Source organism: Solea senegalensis, linkage group LG15, assembly GCF_019176455.1.
Source record: "Solea senegalensis isolate Sse05_10M linkage group LG15, IFAPA_SoseM_1, whole genome shotgun sequence".
Classification (NCBI taxonomy): Eukaryota; Metazoa; Chordata; class Actinopteri; order Pleuronectiformes; family Soleidae; genus Solea; species Solea senegalensis.
Genome location: NC_058035.1, coordinates 315,715 through 339,856, shown reverse-complemented (window position 1 = coordinate 339,856; position 24,142 = coordinate 315,715). Strand labels below are relative to the sequence as shown.

General features: G+C 39.8%; 3 protein-coding genes across 7 annotated transcripts; all 3 read left to right on the top strand.

The window, feature by feature from the left end:
• The first annotated feature begins 2,451 nt into the window (after positions 1 to 2,451).
• On the top strand, positions 2,452 to 11,778 carry LOC122782001 (galectin-related protein-like). Of its 2 annotated transcripts, none has more exons than XM_044046165.1 (5): positions 2,452 to 2,726; positions 3,246 to 3,329; positions 3,421 to 3,509; positions 4,561 to 4,747; positions 6,631 to 11,778. In XM_044046165.1, exons 1-5 carry the CDS (start codon positions 2,694 to 2,696, stop codon positions 6,772 to 6,774), a joined length of 537 nt encoding a protein of 178 aa, XP_043902100.1. In that variant the 5' UTR covers positions 2,452 to 2,693; the 3' UTR covers positions 6,775 to 11,778. The 2 variants fall into 2 exon arrangements, with proteins under 2 accessions (XP_043902100.1, XP_043902099.1); XM_044046164.1 differs by having other exon boundaries at positions 3,237 to 3,329.
• Positions 11,779 to 12,830: 1,052 nt separating this feature from the next.
• On the top strand, positions 12,831 to 15,338 carry LOC122781964 (zinc finger protein 184-like). Its single transcript, XM_044046095.1, has 2 exons — positions 12,831 to 13,182; positions 13,901 to 15,338. The coding sequence occupies exons 1-2, from the start codon at positions 12,984 to 12,986 to the stop codon at positions 14,701 to 14,703; spliced, it is 1,002 nt and encodes a 333-aa protein (XP_043902030.1). The 5' UTR covers positions 12,831 to 12,983; the 3' UTR covers positions 14,704 to 15,338.
• Positions 15,339 to 16,029: 691 nt separating this feature from the next.
• LOC122782203 (aftiphilin-like) lies at positions 16,030 to 24,018 on the top strand. 4 transcript variants are annotated; one of them, XM_044046468.1, is made up of 11 exons: positions 16,030 to 16,139; positions 17,029 to 17,340; positions 17,998 to 18,503; positions 18,751 to 18,920; positions 19,044 to 19,170; positions 19,512 to 19,565; positions 19,736 to 19,858; positions 20,305 to 20,365; positions 22,887 to 22,967; positions 23,118 to 23,241; positions 23,340 to 24,018. In XM_044046468.1, exons 2-11 carry the CDS (start codon positions 17,064 to 17,066, stop codon positions 23,476 to 23,478), a joined length of 1,662 nt encoding a protein of 553 aa, XP_043902403.1. In that variant the 5' UTR covers positions 16,030 to 16,139; positions 17,029 to 17,063; the 3' UTR covers positions 23,479 to 24,018. The 4 variants fall into 4 exon arrangements, with proteins under 4 accessions (XP_043902403.1, XP_043902401.1, XP_043902399.1 ...); XM_044046466.1 differs by having other exon boundaries at positions 17,029 to 18,503; positions 18,775 to 18,920; XM_044046464.1 differs by having other exon boundaries at positions 17,029 to 18,503.
• Positions 24,019 to 24,142: the final 124 nt, after the last annotated feature.

Below are 24,142 nucleotides of genomic sequence, written 5' to 3'. Positions count from 1 at the left end.
GCATATACTATTTACCACAATCTACCACTGTATTTCAAGTGTCACAGGCTACTGGCTAGTTGCATGACTTCCACAGCAGATTACCTTTTGGACATTTACAGTATAATATTGTATCCTCGACACTGCACTTTCAAAGAAGGTTAGTGTATACTTTTTAAGTAATTTACTGCAAATTGACAGCTGTTTTAATGTGACTTCACAGTTATGCCATACATCACAGCAGTGCAGACAAAGCCCCTTAACTTATGTGTCAGTTTGTTAATTTATCTCAGAGCAAAACAACTGGAGTCAAATTCCCTGTATGTACACTCTAATCACCTCAGGTCCCATCAAAAGTCTAAAAAACAAAACGATCTTTTAACTTTAATTTTCTTCATATTTGAAAATGACCATAGAGCAGTACCCAATGAGGCCACAAGGTGGAAGCACAAAACAAGAGACATCATACAAACTAGGTTACATAAGAAGTTCAGGGAAAGAGGTCAACAGTGAATGACCCTTAAAAAGTGGTCCAACCATACTGAACTGAAGAGTTGGGCACAACATTTGATCTTTGATGAAGATGTGGTAGGGACATGTCCCCTGTCCCCTATGTAAATGACATGGACAGCACTGAAAGCAACACTGTGTAACTTTGGCTGGATGTGCTGTTAGTTAAGCAAACATGACACAATTACAGTTAGGCATATCTCTGATGAATAATAAGTCTAGATTTATTTTTTTTGAGCCTGTGACATCACTGAAGCTATCAGAAATACTTTTTTTCTGTCCATTCACCAAACTTACAGTGGCAGTTAAATAAAAGTCACTTTAGCCTGGTAATCTCAACATAATCATCAGCATAACATAAAAAAGGCCTGAGCCATAGATGTCTGCTTTGTGGGCCACTATAAGCAGAACACATCAATGTTTTGTTTGCATACAAACATTTATCAATAAAATGAATGATTTACTAGACAGATTTTAATATTTTATATTCCCCTCTGTCCCTCAGAATAAAGAACAAATATTACTGTGAATTTGCTAAATAGAATATTTTTTTATATATCGTTGTCCACCTGCAATACCCCAAAGCCCACCAGAGGGTTACAGCCACACACTTTAGAAAGCACTGAATTAAAGGTCCAGTGTGAAACATTCAGGAGGATAAACTGGCATACATGAAATATACTACGAATGTGTACGTTTGTATAAGTGTATAACATTTTTTTAGTTTTCATAGCCTTTGAATAAGTCTAGTTTACGTACTTTACTTAAAGACCTCACTTTGCGGATGCTGCCATGTTTCTACAACAGCCAGAACAGACAAACCAGTCAGAGCTAATGAGATAATGGTGTTCCAGTTGTAGCTGGAAGTCAAAATATCCAAGTTGAAGTCAGATTACAACCTCACAAACTCTGGTAAAGGGTCCCAAGATGGCTGCCACTCATACAAACATTACTTTTACTGTTAGATGCATTTCAGTTACATTTATTTCACAGTAAATCAGTTGTCCACTTAATTCTATTTCATTTGTATCTGTGGGAAATGTTGGTATATACTGCAAAAAACCCTTGTGACCCAATGACCAGCCCAGGATCCTGTTTTTCTGACTTCTCAGCTGGAATCCTGTTAACAGCACAAAGGTGCTGTCAATACCAGTGCCATTGTCCAAATTCTGATGTAAATAAGACGTGCCATTATTATGCAAAACAAGAGGAACAACATCCTTCCTGGTCTATGTAGGCCACCAGACTTCCATGTCATGCCGGAAAGTTCTTGGGTTGTTACAATCCAACAATTTCACCGTTAGATGTCACTTAAACCTGGTCCTAGGGACCCCCTGTATGTTTCAGATGCTTCCCTGCTCCAACACACCTGATTCAGTTATATGGGTCGTTATCAGGCTTCTGCAATGAGCTGACTATTTAAATCCGGCGCAGGATTGAGATACCCTGCTTTAAACATTAGATGCATTATTTGGCTGATGCTTGGTGAGTTGGTTCACCTTGTAGTGTCCTAAAATGTCCACATAGGGGCAGGCTGTAGGTTCGAGCAGGTTAAAACAAGGGGGACAAGTGGAAGTTTATGAGCTGGAGTCAATGAAGGGGAGACAATAAGACTGTCCACTTCATTTACTGTAAAACCAATTAATGTCACAGGCTCCGAACTGGACAGCAACTTATCGCTTATAACGGTCTGCAGTTTAATCATTCAGAAAATATTAAGTGTGAATGCTTTGGTCAATTAGGCCAGAAACTGTCTGTCTGTGTCATGTTCTAAAACTCCAATGGTTTCATGGCTGGTTGCTTATAAAACCTATTAATTAGATGGCGTGCTGACGAAAATCTGACTGATTAGCCTTCACCAACAGACGGGGATTAGGCTTTTCGTCTGTAATTATTATAAAGCATACGTCAGCAGATATCCACCCACTTTTTTTTAAACAGGCAGATAGACAGACAGACAGACAGACGTGGAGTGGAACTGCTGCAGCTGCTGTGGAACCGTGCCTTGTTGTTGGATGACTGCAATGTTCCTGTGTGTGTGAGTGAGACCCAGTGAGTCAGGAACAGCAGCAGCAGCAGGAATATCCTCACAGTGCCACGACGCTCACTGACACACGCGCGCGCGCGTCCACGCTCCCACGACAGACAGACAGGCAGCGCTGACTCTGCTCCCATAATCAGCATCCTATGCTATTCTGCTCAAGATGGCGGTGCAGGCAGTGGAAAAGGACGGAATAGTGAGTATTCTGGGAGAGTCGGGCAAACCGGGTGGGGGTGTTTAATGTCAATTAGTTTGTGTTGTTTTCAGAATAAATGCCCGTGGGGTTTGTTTTTACGCTCCGTTATGTCAATTGACCGGCGCTTGTTTGCATATGCGGAGCTCTGTGGTGCGCTGCGCACGCTGGAGACTCCTCTTTCATGTGTGACCGCGGAGGAAATAGTAAGGAAATCCAATACGCGTGGAAGTGAACTGAAGTGTCCGCGGTGTGTGCTTTCATCTTTAAGGGCCCTTCAGCCAGCGCAGCGAAATGTGTGCATTTGCTGCGCCAGTGCGACGTACACCGGCCAATTTTATTGTCTCTTATTCCTAAATACGGGAGAATAACATGTCAGGTCTGCCGCTGCTGCCTCAGCCATTGTTAGAAAATGAATTAGAGGCTACAATGTGTGTGTGTAATAAATAATAGTATAGGCCTGCGTCTAGAGCTTTAAATGATATGTCTCTGTGTGTGTGTTTGTTATCTCTGGTGTTGAAGAATGTGGACGATGACCACCTGAATGACTCGCTGGGGAACCCCGGCCTCATCTCACCTGACAAAGAGGATATATCACGTCTCTTGGTATGAGAGATGTTCGTTTTAACCACCTCTCTAATCCTTCCTTGATGCTGTCTCCGCTCTGTAACGACTGAAATGTGTGCGTTTTGCATAGACTGTTCCATTCAGCGGACGTATCCGTGGCGGCATGCGGCCAGGGAAGAAGATCATAGTGATGGGCATCATCGACCTGGAGCCAGACAGGTATGATAGCGATCAGCAAGGCATGCAGGTGCGGCTTATCTGCAGCTCAGCGTATTCCTGTTTTGTATCATTCGTGTGCATAATGATGGGATTTTAGTGATAAACTCTTTTGTTTTAACTGGTGCTGGTCAGACTTGCCCAGCCACTCCATCACAGTGAGTAATGCGTGGGCAGCCACAGAGAATGGTGGCTTCTTATTCTTGTTCTTCGTAAGCATGTAGAGACAGGGCGTTCCCCCAGCAGCAGGGAGAAAAGGGGGTTTAAAGAAGAAAAAAGAAAAGGGGGGGGGATGAAAACAGCACTCAGTGAGGCAGACTGTGTTTGGGTGTGTCCTTTGCCCTACATGGAAACTTGTGTCAAAGTTGGAAGAAACCTCCCCATGACCTCATCATGCTCTGTGGCTGCTGCTGCTGCTGCTGCTGGCACTGTATTCATGACGGAGTTCATCTGCTGACACAGAGCTGTTCCAAGCCTCAAACAACAACAACACACAACTGTTTTTCTGTAGTCCTGAGGAAGGTTGTTACTCTGTGAATGAATTAATGAATGCATGGATATTTTTTTTAAATATCTTAAAAAAAAAATGAAGTAAAAAACAACACCAGTAACAGAGCAGTGTTTGGAAAGGAGTAAGTTTAAGTAAAAGCTTGTATGTCGCTTTCCCACGTCTATATTCAAACTTCTTATCTGAAACTTTCAACCCAAATGAAGGATTTTCTTTCCTGTCTTCAACCAACGTCGCAAGACACATTTCACGTCATATTTCTACGATCAGTGTACATCACATGACAGTCAGTCAGTTATTTGCAACCTAAATATCCACCATACTGTAATTATTGTCTCCACACTAACACTAATGCAAAGATGTCAAACTGCACAGCTGCTGTGGAGTTGGGGGTCGAGCAGAACTAGCTGTAGGGATTATTTGTGATTAACACACAGTTGGTTTGCTGTCGCACAGCAGCAGCATAATAATAATTATGCAGCTGATTCATCTCAGATTAGCTATGTGGACTCCTGTCCTGTCTGACTGAGTCCCTTCCTCCCGCAGCTTTGACGTGAGCCTGACCTGCGGCCGAGACTCGGAGAAGGAGGAGGTGCCTCACGACATAGCCCTGAAACTCACTGCCCGTTTCAGTGACCGCCAGTTTCTACGCAGTGCCCGTATTTCCGGGAAATGGACACAAGAGGAGGCCTCCACTGACTACTTTCCCTTCATCCCTGATCAGCCCTTTAGGGTAAATACTCACTTTTGCATTCATCGCTTACTTCTGTATGCTACTGTATGCTGTTTCCGTGCAGGTTCAGACTGAATGTCTCGTGATCACATGGTGATTGATGAATGACATTATGTGCTATTGATGGAGACCTGAAACTAACAATTGAGACCATTAACTCAACAGGAAACTGTTTTGTGACCTTGTAAATCATGTGGACTTTGGACCATTCAGAGTTCACCTGGTGCCCCCTGGTGGCCCTTTAGTATATTCCTACTTCCTGTTTGGCAAACGTTTTATATAGAGTCTTTGACCTGATGAGAATTGAAATATTTTTTTTTTTTATCATGTTCCAAGCTTAGGTATAAATATGAATAATCAACTATTGTGCAACATGGGCAGGTTTAGTTATAGGTTTGAAGATCCTTCCTATGGAACATGAAAACATTACAGCCTTTAAGTTCTTTGCTGTGGTTTAGAAGTGTGGTAAATCTGCATGTGAGTGTTTTATTCATATTCATTGTGAAATGGCCAATACATGCAACAACACATACACCTGCTCTTTTTAACTAGAAATAAATGAATTATTGGCACTCTAATAAATCATGAAAAGAAGAGCAGGTCTATTTGGAAACACTACAGTAAACATGCTGAACTGTGTTTGTTAAGTGACTGTGATGTAACATCATCTTAAAGACACAGTCACATACTACAACACTAATGTTCCAGTGCAGAGACAAATAGGAAGTGTGTTTCCAAGCTAAATTATATCTCTCTTGTATAAACACTGCTCATATCCTGTGTGGTTGACTGTGATGGGCAGCATCATCATCACTGTGCTGGGTGAGGAGAAGAGTGATGTTGGGGGGTAGGGAGGGTTTGAGCCTACATACATGATGAGTAACTGTAGCAGCACCTGAGGACTTTGTAGCTCATATTCTGCTCTAATAATTCTGAAAGTGAGCATGAATACCACACATGTCTGGCTATAAATACACAGGGAGGCTGTTCTGCTTGTTCTGCTTGTGTTGCTGTATTTTGTTGTTGGAGAAGTCAGTAATTCAAAGTGAAAGCGCTGAAGACATCGCTGAGATCTCTGCCTCCGCTTATGTAACGTCAGCTCTCTGATAAAGTGTCATTGTTCGTGGTCACTGTGACCGAGCGTCGTCTGCACAGTCATGACTCCTGTCAACAGCTGGGAGGATGCAGATTAAGGATGTGTTACAGATCATGTCCAACAAACTGCCTTGTGATTTGGACAGACACATGATGTGTGTGTGTGTGTTTGTGTGTGTCTGCTTGTGTTGCTGTCTGCCTCAGGCAGCGTGAACACACCTATGAGTTTGTTTACTTCTTTTCAAACTGAACAAAGACATGCTTGCACTGTTGTCTTCTGGTATTTGGTTCATGCGGGTTCATGCTGTGCACGTACTAGTCAGCCACTCTGAAGCAAAAGTGACATAGAAACTTGTTTATAGCTCGATTATTGACAAAGGTTTTAGCAGTTGTAGCTCTGTGTTGATAGAGAGCTGCTGTGCATTTTGGCATGTGCATGCCAGCCCTTTTGACCAAAACTGGAAAGCGGTGTGCCACATGGAGCATGCACACTGCACACCAAAGAAATTGACAAATGAAATTGAAGTTGCTCGGGCTCTAGAAGATGTCTGTGAAGAAGACACATAGACATGGATGGGATGATCCATATCTTTAACTGCAATTGTGTGAAATTTAAATTACTAGTAGATCATTTTTGATGGAGTGTGAAGTGTTTCGTGTCTCTCTTCAACTGCCTGTAGCATATACTCATAGATTCTGTATTATAATATTGTCTATTCTCAGTTCATCACTATCTATGATTTATAATCACGTAACCTCTTTGTCGTTCTCCCGTTCCGTCCCCGCAGATTGAGATCCACTGTGAGCACCAGAGGTTCCGGATATTTGTGGACGGACACCAGCTGTTTGACTTTTATCACAAAGTAAAATCTTTGCCCTCAATCGATACAGTACGGATACAAGGAGATCTACAGATCACCAAGCTCGGTTAACATCCCGACTCTTCCTGCTCTGCGAAGTCATGTGTGAAGCAAGGACTTCATCACAGATGACCATACACTCACACACACACACACACACACACTCATACATACATACACGTCCGCTTGTTACGGCACGCCACTCATAATAACCCAACATGCACCACTGCAGCAAAATAGCAACTGGAAAACGTCTTCAGCAGTGACAAGTTAGAAATCTGCATACTTTCACTCACTCCTTTTGATCTGTTGTGATGATGCTTTGTGGGTGAATGTGTTTCCTTGTCTTTCAGGTGTTTTTCCTTGTAGCCCCAGTTTTGTCAGATCAGGAATCTCACAGCTTATTAATAGTGCATCCTCTCTTTTTTTTCATGTTAAATCCTTTGGGGATGCTGAGATAGAAGCAGCTGTGGAAGTCTTTTCAAGCTCAGATGTTACAGAAAGTAGTTACTCAGGAAAATACGTCTGAAACTCAGCAGCTAAGGAAAAGGCAAGGTTTTATTGCCCAGGGGTGAAATTTTCTGATTTCTTAAATCTTTAAAGATTCAGTGTAATTATTAGTGACACCCAATGGCTGGGGCTGGTATGTTGGTTTTGACTGCCTCCTCAAAGCAAGGGCATTGCCATAAGTACAGTACATATATAAAGGCTTATTCATAGGTCTACAAAAACCAAATGGTTATTATTTTAAAGCAGATATATACTTATGGGTAGCACATTACATTTCTGCCAATAAAACTCAATTATTTAGGGAAGTTCTCCAACTGGTAGGCATTAGGACATGATCAAACAGGAAGAAACAACACTGTTGGGTGGTGTTTGCTGTAAAACTCACAGTATTGAACCTAAGTAGATGCTTTTTAGATTGTAGTCATTTCAGAGAAAATTAAAATCAGATTTGATATTGACTTAACCCACCTGGATGTGCAGTTAACACAATAGCACACAGTATTTTACCCTGTCTCTGTGCCTGTGTATCAACTCCATAGGCACTCCTTCGCCCTTCCTTGGGTTTATCCCAGTCGTCATGGTAACACACTGCTGTCTCGCTGACCTCAATATCCAAAAATGAGAATTCTATCATGAGGAGATGCCACACACTGAATTCCACACTGTATTTGTTGGTAGATATCACACATTTTAACGATCGCTGCAGCCATACTCCTGTTTGGCGAACAGTAAGGCAAAGTTATGACTTTATTTAATTCAAATAACTTTATTATTATAAGTTATCTGATCTTTTGTGTTCAACTCAGAAACATCTGAGTTATTTAATAATACAATATGCAACTCATCCACGTAAAAAGCACACTCGCTTCACTAAACGGTGCTGTTGAAGTGCGCAGGTTATGATTGCAACTAAACAACAAATCACGCAAAAACGCGTTCCACAGTCAACTGAGCCGGGAAAGGTTTATCGAATGTATATTATTCATGTTTCAGTGGTAGCATAGACAATTACAGTGATGCACAATATGTTTACTTCATGGCACAGTTTGTTAGTGGCATGGCTGGTGCTGTTATTTTCCATTTCCAGTCAGACAATATGTGGTACGTGTTTTTAAAAGTGAGTCTGTAATCATTCCACGTTCATGTCGGGTCCACACTGAAGCAGGTAGACGTTACACAGCAGTCTCGTCCGTGTTTACTGCAGCCAGTGGGTTGTTTTAGTGACTTGTATCGTGACTGATTTGTTTCTTTGTCCTCTCTGCACAGGACATGTGTTTCTCCACTGAGGCGGACAGAAGGTTATTATAAACACAGTTTACCTGTAATACAAAACTCATCAGTATTATTGTTTTAAGGAGCTTGACATCCACTATGCTTTGCCACAATGAACTCAATAAGAATGTCACTGCAACAATTCTCATGAAGGGATGATAAGATGTAATTTATTTCTTTATTAATTGGTTATAAATCATTCCCAAGACTTTATATATCTCTAATAATGGATAATAAAAATGACTACAGTGTCCAGGTTGTAAAAAAAAAAAGTCTTCAGTTTTTTTTTTATTTAGTTTTGGTAATGTCGTCTTAATTGTAGTTGGTTCAGATTAGGAGGCCATATGTGGAAAGCCATATGTGGAAAGTTGAGGGTGCACTTTTTTATAGCTCCTTCTACATTTCCTAACTCCTAAATCAGAGGTCTCAAACTTGCGGCCTGCCACCAGTTTTTGCTATTTACAGATTCAATTAATCATACATATGTTTTTTTATTATTATTATTATTATTATTATTAATGTGAATTATTCCTCGTTCCTTGTCCAAACAAACTCTTATTTTTAAATTCTGTGAAACATTGTCACCAATATTGAGACTGCGATATCATGATGGAATATTGTGACATATTTATAAGCTCATATCTCCCAGCCATACTTAACAGTTGGTTTATTCCCTCAAAAGTTTTATTTCTGAACACATACTTCATATTGATTTAAGTGGCGCACCATGACCAAGTACTGAAAACAGCCTCCGTGTTAATTCTTGCTGTTGCAGTTGTTACCATACCAGCGCATAATGATCATGCATTTATCTAATGCTGTGCAATGGGTTTAAAACTGCTCAACGCAGCATAGAGGGTTTCTTTGTTGCACTGATCTCACTGCAGTGCTCTCTGGAAACGATGCTTAGTTAGTCCGCAGTGACCAAAACGCAGAGAAGACGCTCTCAATCTCACCGTTCTTGAGACAATGTACGGTCGTGGAGCAGAACTCTCTTCTCCTGTTTGGTCAGACGGGGTCGTCTTCCTTGTTTTTATCTTGACAGCTGCCGGTTTATTTTTGAGCACAAACAGGAAATGCGTAGTTTGTTAAAAGAGAGCAGCGACAAGTTCAAGTTCATTATCCACAACTGGGTTACAACATGTGTGTACAAAGAATGTGTAACTGTATTTTACAACAGTTTTGTAATGGTTTGTGTGTTTTCATTTCTTTCATGCTTATGACATGTTATGTCAATATACTAAAGCCTGCACCATGCAAACAATGGGACCATAATTCAGCAGCCATGTAAAAGAGCTATTCTCAACATACGACAATTGTGTATTGTTCCCATTAGGTTTTCTTCATAGTTGGCTGTGGTGCAGGTATGTGATAAGCCAGCAGGGTTACTGATTTGGTACTTTTGCACATTAAATTAACAAGGTACTGGTTTTCATTTAAGGGACCTACTAATGCTTAAGTGGAAATAGCAGGTCCCTGTCTCTGATTTTGTTTTGATAATTATCCTTACCACTATATGATCTAGAACCCTTTAAATGCAAAAAAGTGAATGTCTTCATAAATACCCAGGTGGAAATACTGTTTATACTCCCCTCAGTTATTCAGGATGCTCCTACACACTGATGTCATTAGATTTTCTGAGGGGAATTTTCTGCACTCTTCCTAAACTCTGATGTGTTTCTGAAACCGTGTATTTGACCCAGGACTGTTTGGGACTTTGGATGTACGCATTTATAAACACAACCTCACAGGTTTTGGTTTTCCATGACAAATATAAAGCAGGAAGCGTTTTTTTCGAGCATGTATAAGTGACTTCCTGTCTGTTTTGTAAACAACATAGACCGAGTTTATTATATTCCTGTTTTTTTTTATACTTTTTTTCCCATTGCTCCATTTTTTACCATTTACCTGACGTGTTTTAAAGATGAGACTTTGCTTAAATTCCCGTTGATTTAATATTACATATTGCTGACACAAACATTTGGACCAGCGACACAAGAATATTAACTAAAGTTGTTTTGTTTGCTGGTTTTAGTATTTACAAGTGAAACAGCAAAATGGCTTCCTAAGATGTCATGATATCATTTTTGAAAGTAGAAGACAAGTAGGCTCATCTGTAGCTCATGTATTGTGTGGTTGTACGATAATTCTATTTATTACCAGCAGGGTGCGTGTGTGGTAACATTATACATACTGTATTGGTAACATGCAAACTTTTGATGTTTATATGAAAGCATTTTTGAAAAGCTATTGTTTTTTGTTTTTTAAGTAAAAAAACATGTTTTGGCTCCAACAGTTGTATTTTCATGTGTGAGATGTGTTGGATCAAACTACTTTAGCTGCAAAACAAGGTGAACAACATTTTATATGGCTGTGTCAATACAAAAATAAAGATAAAATACAATGATTCAAATTCAAATTCAAATAAATTAAAGGAGTAGTGAATTAAAAAGGAAAATGCTGACTTGGCTGACCCACAGGTCTAGGTACAACACATGCAGTGTTAAAGGTGTTGTTTGCAATGTTCTCTTCTGGCTAACTTCCTGTGCGTTGCTGAGGTTACCATTTCCACCCATTTAGCCTCATGAATGCATTTTGTGAAGGGAGTATAATTAATTCACAAAGACAAGTTTCTTTGTGGAGTTCTTGGCTCCGGATTAACTGGAAAAGTTTCTCCAGGATTTACTGACAGAGACGACGAGAACAAACTCACTCAAACATCAGTGATACCTGCTGGAATATACTGTAGACCTATTTAACATGCATTCTACACTTTCCCACACTTGCTAAACCACTAATCCATTCTCTGATCAATTAATCACCCAAACCCATTAATTGAACTTTTTATTTGCATATCCTGCAAACCTCTAAAGTATTCTCTAGTACTAAAACACATTTTTGCACTGTGATGTACTCGTTGTGCATATTGGGAGCCACAGGTTGCAGAAGTTACAGCACAGGTGTCACAGTTTACACATAACTAGTTAAGTGTGAAGTGAAAACATGTGTTGCTAATGATGTGATGAAACCAATATAAGCCGGTTTAAAGAGCACAAGTCAGCTGATCTGAAAACAATGTTTTGATAGGATTGTTTGATTTTTACCAGGAGAATCTGTGTTTTTTTGTATGTGTAAACCTAGCACAAAAAGTAAGGAAAATTGTCTTTGGTTGATTATTTCTTTGTTGTAACAATGCTTTGTGGTAATAAATCATCCCACAGCAGTGTGGGACCAAGCTGGTGACCACCATGAGGAGGAGGTGCCAGGCTGTTGTGGCTGTGTATGGTTCTTCCACATGCTACTGAGGCCCCTGTTTGTTAAATGAAAAAATAGTAACATTCAGAACATGTCTTATTTCTTCAGACTTCAATCATTGGCAGAGAAGATCTGGCAAGTTTTTCATGGGCACAACCCACACACTCAACTCTGCTGCTCAACCCACAAATGCATTTTCCTTACAAATGTGGCACAATTAAAAAGTGAAATACACAGCCTTTCCAACAGCATAAGATGTTTTGCCAAGACTCAAGTTTGTGCTTAAAGAAAAGGGTAAACGTTTTTAAGAAATGTATTTTTAGCAAATTTAGAAAAAGTGTAAAAAAAACAGATTTAATGCATGATGTGAAAAGCAGTTGCTGCATATCTGGCAGCAAAGAGACTTTAAAAAACTTTTACAAACGTCATTGCTCTGTTACTTTTTAAGGGTAAAGTAAATTAAATTCAATTCAATTCAATTAAACACCTCATTTAATCAGCGGTCAAACCCCCTGCAGACAGATTTTAACAGCTTGATAACATTTAAATGTTGCTGCAAGAGTCTGTCAGAATATTGTATGATACCTGGCACAACATGTTTGAGCTCGACCCACAGATTTGCTCTCCTGTATGAGTCTATTTTAGTTTCACTGACTGCAATAGCTACACAGCCAAATTGATAATCAGCAATTTGCCCAATAAAAGTGAAGAACTGCTCTTTAAAATGACACACAAATATGACCCTATGAATTCTGTTATCTATAAATATATCCCTAATCGAAATGTACCTTTTGCAACAATTATTAAGTTATTTTTTGTTTAATACCACTATGTTTGTCCTTTAGTATGGTGGCCCTGGAGTGCCAAACATTGAAACATTAAGAAAACACAAAAAATTACTAAAACAATTAACATTTTTAAATTACCTGTTCATGTTTCAGTGTTTTCTTCTTAATGTTTTAGCGTTTTTTGTTGTTGTTTTTGTTTTGATAATGAAAAATTTTTTATAATAATTATAAAGAAATATGGTATTACAGTAAAAAAAAAAAGGGTACTCCATTGCAGCAGGGGGCGAGAGTGAAAATGGATAATGTGTATTTAAAAGCCAAACAGGAAACATTAGCTCCATCATTGTTATTGTATATAAAACAATTCTGCTTTCACTTCCCGGGGGAGGTTGGTGTGTAGTTTGTGTAGTTGTGTATGTGCTGGTTCCGTTAGTCAGTCAATTATAAAGCGTCGTCATGTTGAGGACGCAGCAGCTTCGAATGCTGCTCAACGAGCGTCTGGCAGCGGCAGCAGATGAAGTCTTTGGACTGGTGGTGCAGACCATCGCCGAGTATCAGGATGAGCTAGTCCGTTCTAAAGCAGAGGTCGTCCGCCTGAAGAAGGAGATAAAGCAGCTGTCCGCCTTCAAAGCTGTGGCATCTTCATTCAGAGCAGGTGTGCGTCACACACATTTTTACTTCAGTTTTGTTTCCATTCACCTTTGTAAAGATTTGTTTATATATATATAGCGTTGTTACATATGTATATATATATATATATATATATACATATACATATATAACAAAATATAACCTCAGAAGACCAAGGGAGAGAATAAATAGGCCTCAATCAGGACTTTCATCCTTTCTTAAAAAAGGTCCACAGAAATGACACCTTCTTTAAAGAACTCAAAATGCAGCAGTCAGGCTCCAGGTGCAAACACATTTTACTTATTTTTGAAATTACTTCACTGGCTCCTGATCCACTTTAAAATGTAAAGTATGTTTGTATTTTGAAAGTGCTGGCTGCAGAATACAGAGCTGAACACCTAAACCTAAAGATCTGGACCGGATGCAACAGCCTTTAGGCAACCTGACATCCTCTGGCAGATCATTACATCCATTCCTTGGTTTAATCTTGTTACCTGTATATGTTCAGTGTGGAACAACCATTCTGGAGAAGAGGGTTAGTTTATTAATTTTTATTCTATGTTAAGTTACATTTTACATTTTGAAAAGAGCTGCATCAATAAGGGTAGTATTGTTATGAGAAAGGTCTGTCATAATTTCAAACCTCTGGCGACAAATGATATCTACTTAAATCCAAAGTCATTGAATCCAACAGATCTGTAGAAATATATTTCTTTTACTCTGTCTTTGTCTCTGTCCTTTAGACACCCCGTCAGTCTCTGAGGAGGCATGTCCTTCTCAGCAGCCAGACAAGATTCCTTTTGTGGAGAACAATCAGAGCAGTGACCCTCAGCAGGTCAAACGGGAGAAGGTGGATCTCTATTTTAAGTCAGGGCTGGAGGAAGCCACTTCCTCTGACGATGTTGCTGCACTGGAAAACCGAAATACTCAGACACACTACAAGCCATTCCCTTCTCCCACTATTACGTTGACACTGGGCAACGACGACAATTGGACTGTTGATGACACGGCGCTCTGCGGCCCAAGTGATAGCGTCACTTCTCCTAAGAACTATAGAAGACGAGCTCAGGACAAGAAGATTTGCCGCTTCTGCCGCAAGCGGTTTAAGAAGGACTCGGCTCTGATCCAACACGTGGACGAGGTTCACACGGGAGAGAAACCCTTTAAATGCCCTCAATGCGACAAGGAGTTTAATCGCAGGGACCACCTGTCTGTCCATTCAAGAGTTCACACTGGGGAAAAACCACACAAGTGTCCTTTCTGTGGAAAATTATTTGCTCAAACCTCAAATCTCAACGTTCACTTGAGGGTGCACACGGGGGAAAAGCCATACTTCTGCAAAACATGTGGCAAAATGGTTGCCCACAGCTACCACCTCAAAATCTGTGGCCTACCAGTGTCCACAGGGGAAAAGCTCTTTCGCTGTTATGTTTGTGGCAAAAAGTTTTCCACTTCTCCCAATCTGAAGGTGCATATGGAGATCCACGAGGCCAGGAACGTGAACCCGGCCATGCAGTCTGATGATCAAGATTTAATTATCATTTAATACTTAAAACATTCCTTATTAATTGAATAACAATTCAGAAATGTACTCTGTGATTCAGTGGTCTGGAACCTGACACAAATTTTCTCACTGAAAAAATATCCACTCTGGTCAAAGGCAAGAGGAAAATAAATTGCAGCAGTCAGGGAATGACTCTGGTCCAGGCAACTGCTTTTTGAGTTCAATGATTAAAATCTTGTTCTGCAGCAGGAGTCCTGTAAACACTGATGTTTAATTTTAAAATGTTGGGATTATACCGTAAGAAGCTCATGAATAATTGGACACTGATAGTGAAAGTATCCAGTAACTGTGTCTCTGTGATGTTACAGTGCTGTACAAGTGTTAAGTGGAAGCACTCTGCTCGGGTTGGATTTATACAAACCTAGTTTTCTCTGTTGTCATGTTGTGGGTTAACACATGTGTGTGTAACAAAATTAAAAACATGTCCATGTTTTGTTTATGCTAAACAGCTTATGTGATGGTAGTGTTTTGTTTTTTTAAATCTTTAGCAATGAAAGGTGTTTATTTTCATTGGAAGACAAACATTTATTGATAATCTCTGAGCACATTCATTCTTTCATTACATCACTCTCAATACTTCTTATAATAAATACATTTTGGATCTTTGAAACATGGTTTCAAATAATGCCTCAATAATGTCTCAAAAGCTTTTTCTGATCCAACCCACACAGGATACACGATCAATGAAAACATAACATTACATAAAAATGCCTATACTATGCAGCAAATTCAGTTTACATGAATATATATATAGTCTTATAATCCCCTAATAAGCACTAAACAGATTACAATGTGTGGAATATTCTGATTGTATTTACTAAATATCCCATGCATCAGTGCACATGATAAAAAGACTATATATATTTGCAACTTGTAAACAGGGATATGAAAGAAATGTAAACATCATAATCTGGAATATGTTTTATTCAGAAGTCAATGCAAACAAGGTATCGACAGGCTCACATGTAACTAACTATTGACCCAATCTCATTTTAACTTCAGATGTCTACCATTACATTCACTTCCAAAAAATATCTTAACCAGAAGCAATGAAGCACAACAAGTTAAAAAAGAGTTAAGATACAAGATAAAAACTAAAAAAACAAACAAGTACACGTTAAAATCTCAACAGGCAGCACATTTACAGAGCCTTAACAAAGACCATCTACTTCAAAGAAGAGTCACTCTGGCCTGAAAGATGGAGCCCGAGTATTCTTCCCAACGGTTCTCTGGCCGCAATTGGGTGACGTTTCCTGAAAACGGGATGTAGTGAGGCATCTCGAGTTTCTTTGCCCTTCTCCATACGACACAGCCCAGTCTTTACTTCACGGATAACGATGCTCCTGAGAGGTGATGGACAGCGAAGCTACGCCACTGACAGACAAGGCGTGACGACAAAGCAAAGTGAAAGACTGTTGGTAAATGAAGAAAATCCGACAGACTGTATCGCGAACCAGCAGTTAGCCACATTTTAAATAGCACGTCGGTGTTTCTGACAGGTAGCGTTAACTGGCTTCAGTAGCTAGCTTGTGATAATGTTAGCTAATCCGTTGCCCTGTAGTTAGGAGATAGCGGAATGTTTGTGTGCTTTTAGGCTCTAATGCACAGTTCAGTATCCGTAAACAAGCTAGCTTTGTCCACCTCAGTGCGGCTTTACAGTTGTAAGATCAAAGCTGTTAATATGTAGGAGAGAATATGTCATTAAATTATTTTGTTTAAAGTCTGCACACAAGGTTGTAGTTGTATTTTTGTAAAGGTTTAAACTCTAATCCCATGATCCTGATGAGGCTGCTGGTTTGAACAAGTAGCACATAACAGCGGATACTGTTTCCTGTATCAGTTTACTGACTGGGTCACTACTCTTTCTTTCTTTCCACTCTGGGATCAATGCTAAGACCTAGATGTAAACGCCTGCCCTAATGATTTTAGGAGACAAAGAGAATATGAGAGAGCCTGAATTTGTGCAACAGACATCTACGGTTCCTATTTTCGTTTGCAGATTCCTCATTGAAACAACAGTTTAACCTTTGTCAGGCATGAAACTGAAGTAGTAACTGAAATGTTTTAATTAGTTCATATACTAATCATTCAATCCATGATCAATTTCTATCAAAACAGAATAGAACTGGCCCACCACAGAGTGTAGGTTAAACAAGATTTAAAAATCCAAGATGGATTATAAAACTGAATAAAGAAATAAGCATTTTCATTTCGAACAGTGATTCAATGAATCGCAGACCTTGTTGATTCCTGATTTCAGTGTTATGCAGAACATTAATTATAAAGTATTTTTTTTGTACTTCCCAGGTGCATGAGGCCTTCAGGTTCTGCTAGGGAAACGCATGGAGCCATACATCATGCCCTTGCACTCCTCATCTCCCCCTCCATTGGATGATGATGGTGACGGGGAGGCTGGATCAGATGACGACGAGTTTGGAGACTTTGGGGTATTTTCCTGCTCCCCTCCAGGCTTTCCCAGTTCCATTAAGCCACCACCATCTAGCCTCAAAGAGCCTGCTCCTGCCACTAAGGCAGCCAAAGACCCACCCACCTGCAACTTAAACCACCCTGTTGAACAATTCCAAACTCTATCCAGCCTGGGCTCAAATTCTGTCAGAGGTGAGGGTTTTGATGCTGAATTATCTTCACATCTCACAAACGGATATGGTGAAGGAGGCCACAATTCTGAGGCCCATGATGCCCCTGTAGTAGGGACTTTCTCTTACATGGAGGAAAGTGGATTTGCTGATTTCACTGTGTTCTCAGAACAGGCAGCTCACCCCTGGTGCTGTGGCTTCTCTCCCTTAGGCAACCCAGAGAAGTGGGTTGGTGAAGTGGAAGGGTCAAATATGGGTGAACAAATCTATGGTCCAGCTGAAGCTATAATGAACTCTGAGCCCAAATCTCTTTGTGTACATGAGGCTAGAGAAAATATATGCACTAAGGTCAATCACTGTGAGAATAGAGATGCAGCAATCGTGCACTCATCTCAGGACCACCATCAGCCTCAGGAAGCTGTAGCAGCTTTTGATTCTGAGCAGCCTTGTTTTGCAGAGGAGGATACAGGCAATGATGGGGACAGCTGGAGGGAAATTAGGTGTCGTTTAAGGTCTTTACAAACCTCAGAGCTGCACGAGGATGAAGAGTCAGAGAAGCCCCCGACAGTCAGTGTGTATGAATCTGCTTTCGAGGACCTGTCTTCTATCTGTGAGGATTTCTCATTTGAAGGTATCTCTTGTGACCTGGAACCAAATGTTTCATCTCTTGCTTCGCCAGACAATCAGAGTGACTGGGACCAGACTGATGATGAGGATGAAGAACTGGAAAACCACAAGCGTTCTGACTCTTTTGGCAACAGCAGCATGACAAATCTCAGCCAAATTGAGGAAGAGAAGTGTTTTCATCAATCTGTGACTCAGGAAACCTCTGCTACCTCCACACAGTCACGTTCTCTAACACGTAGAGGAGATGAATTTTCAGACTTCAGTGACAGTGTTTGGGAGCATCACAGGGACCAGGAATGTGTTCAAGACGTGACTGTAATGGTGCAGAGTCTTGGGACCCTCCCGCCGAGTGACAGCTTTGCAGATTTCTGCTCAGCGCCCACGCAGGAAGATGGAGACGGGTCTTGGGCAGTGTTCCAGGATAAGAGGGATCAAGAGGAGGGACAAATGAGGACACAGGTCAGAGACCAAGTCAGCAGCCTGCACATTGATGGGTGTACTGAGGAAGATCAGGACCAGGTGCAACAATGTGGAGTTTTAAAGAGAAACAGCTGTCAGGTAGGACACATTTCACTGGCCTTTTTTTTTCTTTTTGTGATGATAAAAAGATAAAAACCCAATGCCAGAAGATGTCTGTTGTTTTGTTTTGTAAAGGATTACTCTTGCTGTTTTCATTTTGTCACATGCAAAAAGATTTGCCACAACATCAAAACAAAAAATGACTGTTTTGAATCATTCAAAAAAGTAAGTATATATATATATGCTCTGAATATCTCCAATGAGCGTTCCTTTTTTATTCAACCAGGTGTTGTTTTCCTGCCGTGTTCAGCAGCTTCTTTGGACCACTTTCCCAGAGGTCGTGGTCCCAGCTATGGAAGGTGAGGAGGAAGCACAGAGCCTTGGCACTTTGCTCCTTTCCCGACACCTGACTGAGAGTGAGGAGGAGAAGATGCCTGAGCTCAACAGTGATCAGTGGTGAGGTTAACTACCCTGAATATGAAAGGTGGTGGTGATGATGGTTGATGCATTTGACATTTAGAATTCAAAACAACCAAAATAAAGTTTTGTGTTTTCTTGTCTTCTCTAACAATTATCCAGGGTTCAGCAGGGCCTGTGTTGGCCACACAAAGATATCCACAGTGCAGTTGGCCTCCGGTTTCAGTGGAGAGGTTCCCATACAAATATGTCTCTGCTCCGGTGCCTCGGTGTGGACACAAGAAACAATGTAAGTTTGCACAAAACATAAAAACATGTGCATCTAATCACAGGTAGAAGGGTTAGTCCACCACTGGCCTTGTTATTTTAATGACCACTCATATTTATTTTTTGTTTTGAAGTCAAGTTTTCCTGCCCTTCCATTCCTTTTTTGCCCTTGACCTCTCTCCATTTTTCAAATGTTTTGAATTGCACATCTTGAATATCCAGTCTCTTGGCTGGTTTCCCTTTAATAGTAGTGCTGCTGATGCAAAGCTATGATTTTATGACTGTCAAATTTTGTGATCCTTGGCATTTTGAATAGACTGATGTGATTGAAAGTTTATGTTATTTGTTCTCACCCTCCAAAAGGTGTTCATTGGAGCAAAGAAGTCAGTAGCTGTGTCTACTTTTGCATCCAACCTGGTGAGTCAACTGTGAACAGGATTCTTTTTTTTTTTCGTGGGAAGAAAAATTTTGAGGTTGTTAGATGTCCTCTTCTCTTTTACTGTTGTGTCTGTTATGGATAGAAGACCATACAATGAATCCAACATGAGTCATTGAATCTAAACCTCTTTTATTTTATGATCCGTTAGGGAAAACTTGATCCCACAAAAGATTCTGCACCAGCTGCCCGTTCTACTGCAAACACAGCAGGGACACCACAAGAATTCCCAGGTCCCCACGTCAAACTGGACCCCTCAAAAGACTCAGTGCAGGTACATTCACAGCATAACAAGGGATGCAACAATTAGAGATTTTGATGGTACAATTACTGTTTGAAGAAAAAATAAGATTTTGTGGTCTACAATATTATTTATTGCTATTTGCAACACTATCTTCAGTGGGTTACATGTCGAGTGTTAGGTGCAATGCTCCTTTTCCTGGTTCGCTACTGTTAGATTTAATTGGACCACAACAAAAAACCTATGTTCTGCCTGCAGTCTGCCAGTTTTACCTGCAATAACTTATCATTTTCCTCACTGTGCTACTGCTGTTCATAGGAAAATACTGCACTAAAATCTCAGTATTGAAAGTGTGAAACACTGAATGCAGCCAAGCCTTTATCTTAGAAAACACTGATTTATACTTGCAACTTTAAGCAGAGCAGGTGAACACATGAACCTGCAATGTGATAATCAAGTACGTTAACTCCTCTCTATAGGAGGCGCCCCCTTCCGGTCTGTTGGAGCGGAGCAGCCGTCACCTCAGCAGCTCTCAGGACGGTACGTCCCCTCGTCGAGCCCCTCATTTCTGGGGCTGGAAGTAGATCTTCAGCCATCATTCACATGGCTTCCTTTAATAGCCAAATCCTTTAAGACTTTTACTCTGGGCTCCTCTGGACTTCTCCTCCTCTCCTGCAGGGCATGTCTGCTTCTTTTAATTTACACCGTGTTTCCCCTGCGAGCCATGAAAAACACATTTTTTGTCTTACTCATGAATTACCAGTGTTTGGATATGTAACTAAACAGAAACATTACCATTCAGTGTCAACCATTCCAAAGACAGTTACAGGGGAAACACTGTTCTGACCTCCCTTTCTTGCTCTCTTACTTACTTGAGTGTCTCATCTTGCTGCCAACTCATTACTTTATCCCAGTATTTATTAGTCCCAGTTGAGATGGAACACCACAGTGGGTTGTCCGTGTATAACAACAGGTATGATTGAAGGCTGCTAGATTTAATGGAAGTTTCATGCAAAGGACCATTTTATATGCTAATTCTGTCCCAGTGTTCGTACTAGTACCCATCTAAATTTAGCCTTAAATCTAACATTATCATGTGATTTTGCGATTTTATTTTCCATTTTGACAGAATTGATTTGTTCATATTTACTTGTATGTGGTATGATTTCATCAGTTATGTTAACCTTCATCACTAAGGCTATTGTACAAAGTAAAGAAAGCAGGTTAATAATCAATTTAATTTCATTTGATTTGGATTCACAACATTACTTTTTGTAAAGTAAGCTGTTTTTGGTTCTAAAACATGACTTCTACAAGTAATAAACAAGTAGATCTAACCAATGATGAAAAAACAAAGAAACAAACGAAAAAATGGAAAAAAACATGGAGCAGAAATTGGTGTGTTCTTGCATTGTTTGCAGCAAATCTACAGAATGTTGTTGCATATAACACGCTTCTAGATGAGTTAGTTATGTCTGCTTTGCTGCTGCATGAGCTTGTAATAGGTAACATGAAAATACACTAAATAACTATATAAGATAAAGTTAAACCTAAAGAACACGAGAGCCCTAGAAAATAAATTCCCATAATTGTTCTTGTAAGCTGTGTGCAAGCTTTTGAAGAGCAGTTTAGTTTTATTGCCAGACACAATGCCCAAATAATTCAAACATGCATAAAAGAAGAAAGAGACACTCATACGAATGTTTCCACATGTATTACCGGTAATGTACAGCACTAAACCTGGGGTTTCCCTGCAGCAAAACAACGTTCTACTTAAATGACTTTACCTTTAATTTCTTGAAAGACACCTTGATGAGTTGATTCCACCATGGTTTGCACGAGAAATATAATAGGCATAAATATTGATAAGTGAACAGAGTTGACACCATTAAGCGTGCACAGTAGAGGACCGTGAATTCTCAGTGCAGTAAAAAAACTGTTGAAACAAACTTGGCAGTCAACCAAAAATACAAAGAACATGCACCTCGTATAGACATGAAAGAATTGGTTGGTAGTCTGATATTGATTTATTTATAAATTCATTATTTACCTTTATGTTTCATTGTCCAAAATGATGTGTGTTTAGTTTGACATATGTGCAGATGACGTCTGTCATTATAAACATTATTTCACTCAAGATAAAATCATTTGTGAGACAGCAAAACAATTGATATTTGATTTCCATTTATGTTGTTTTTTCTTTTCTTTTCTTTTTTTTCAGTTTCACACTGAAGCGTATACCACATTCACATGTTTAATAGAATCACAGGTTTGATTCCAAAGAAGTGGATTTTGTGGTCAAAATTTATAGCTACTTTACAACGTTTCAATATTTTACAACTACTCCAAGCCGTTTCTATTTTTCTCTAACTACAGTTTCAGTATTTCTCAATGATGTGTGCCTTCATACCAGGTATTTCTTTCTAAAGAGCACCGCCCTCATTGGTTTTTATTTATTCAGATATACTGCTCAAATCCAGATTTAATGCATTGCAATAAGGACTTGTGGGAAATCTTTGTAAATACTGAAATAAATCAGTTGATTCTTCCTGCTTTGTCTTGCCTCTCTTCCCTGAGCTTTTCTCTCTCTCGCTGAAAGCAGCATCACTTTTCTTTGGAGTATTTGAACACCCAAACAGCTTACAGGGATTGGTGTCATTGTTGTTGTTCTTTTAACTGGACAGAAACTTGTTTCCATTTCAAAGATAAGAAAAGTGGCATCACTTAAAGAAATCAGTCTAACTTGGGGAAGAAAATATTTGATAAAGATAAACATCTATGCAAAACAACTTATAGAAAATTAAATAATGACACAATTTTGCAGTAACGAGAAGCTTGCAGACTAATGTTACTGTTACTGTTAAGAACTGCCACCTTGGTATTACCCTGTCTTTATTGTTTAAGTTATCTGATGCTGCATGGTGGACTGCACGTCAATCAGAGGAACACGCTTTTTCCTGTACTTCATGCATTTACATTTATTTAAAGAACAAGAATGAAGCACCCCATCCCTCATCACCCCACAACAGTCCTCACCCACTGTCTCCCTTTGCTAGCGCAGACTCCTTTGCTCTCAACCTGGATTATTTTGGCCCTGAGGAGAAGAGCAGATCCAACATCTGCAGCAACAGTCCTCCACCAGGTCAGCTTGTGAAATTACGTGGATGTAGATTTAGTCAATTGTTCATCATGTCACTTTTTGATGTAGCTTGTGCTGTCCTGTTGATACCCGGTGGTTGCTTTGACTCCTGTGTAACATGTTTTATTTGTTGGAAACACTGACGTGTAAAAGGAGTTGATCGTGAGCTCTATGAGTTGACCATGAGCAACCTGGAATCCAGCAGTAGCAGCCGCCACCTAGAGGACACTTTGAATCGCCTGATGTCTGCTGCAGAGAAGACCAGCACTGCAGTCAGGTCAGCTCAGGTGTAAAATGCATCCACAATAAACAAATCAGACACAAGCATCTTTGAATACTTATGCTGTGTGTGTATGTATGTGTGCTCTCCTTAAGGAAACCACTACAAGATGAAGAGCTGAGTGCCGAGAGCAGCAGTGTGATCGCTGGACTTCCTAACTTATCCTTTATGAAAGCTACTGTGCTCATGTTCCCAAGCATCCTCATACCCAAGGAGTCCTTAGTTTTAGAGTGATTTTTGCACACATACACATACATGTTGGTCAAACTACTTCACCTGCTGGCCATCTGCTGGCATAGCTCTAAAAAAAGAGGCTATTAACTACTAGAGAGTCAGAATATCTTCATGTGTTTTGGCTCATGCATTAATTAAAATGTGTCGTAATCACCACAGTGTGAAGAGCAAGCGCTGCTATTTTAATGTTATGTTTAATGCACAAAAGTCAAAGTGCTATTTTAAGTAAAACTCCTTTATTGACGTTTCAAATAAAAGTGTTTTAATTTGCATTTTTTTTTAAATCAAAAAGGGATAATACATATTAGGTGAAAAGGCAGCAGCAAAGTGACCTTCATGTGTTAAATGTGAAACAATATTGTCCTTTGATGAAAATGTATTGTTACATTAGGCTAGTTGTTTAGATTTACATTCCTAGTTTAACCAGTTTGTCTTCCTTTTTTTGCAATATTATATTTGCACAAAATGTTTAAGAGAAATCTCAAGGCTAATTTATAGACATAAAAAAATAAAACAACTGATATATCTACATTTTTGTCACACGGGTCAGTTGTGGCTTTTTATTCCTTCCTAAATTTCAACTTTTCCAAGAGTTTTTTATATTTATTTTCCAAGTCATCTGTAAAAAAATATATAAACCCTGTGTATATGGAGGTAAGACTAT

Excerpts from the sequence above, each read along its gene's own strand:
- LOC122782001 (XM_044046164.1), top strand. The coding sequence starts at position 2,694 with ATGGCGGTGCAGGCAGTGGAAAAGGACGGAATA. Across the intron at positions 3,330-3,420 it reads AGGATATATCACGTCTCTTG|ACTGTTCCATTCAGCGGACG; the intron begins GTATGAGAGATG and ends CGTTTTGCATAG. Across the intron at positions 3,510-4,560 it reads ATCGACCTGGAGCCAGACAG|CTTTGACGTGAGCCTGACCT; the intron begins GTATGATAGCGA and ends TTCCTCCCGCAG.
- LOC122781964 (XM_044046095.1), top strand. The coding sequence starts at position 12,984 with ATGTTGAGGACGCAGCAGCTTCGAATGCTGCTCAACGAGCGTCTGGCA. Across the intron at positions 13,183-13,900 it reads GGCATCTTCATTCAGAGCAG|ACACCCCGTCAGTCTCTGAG; the intron begins GTGTGCGTCACA and ends TCTGTCCTTTAG.
- LOC122782203 (XM_044046464.1), top strand. The coding sequence starts at position 17,064 with ATGGAGCCATACATCATGCCCTTGCACTCCTCATCTCCCCCTCCATTG. Across the intron at positions 18,504-18,750 it reads TAAAGAGAAACAGCTGTCAG|GTGTTGTTTTCCTGCCGTGT; the intron begins GTAGGACACATT and ends TTATTCAACCAG. Across the intron at positions 19,171-19,511 it reads GTGTGGACACAAGAAACAAT|GTGTTCATTGGAGCAAAGAA; the intron begins GTAAGTTTGCAC and ends ACCCTCCAAAAG.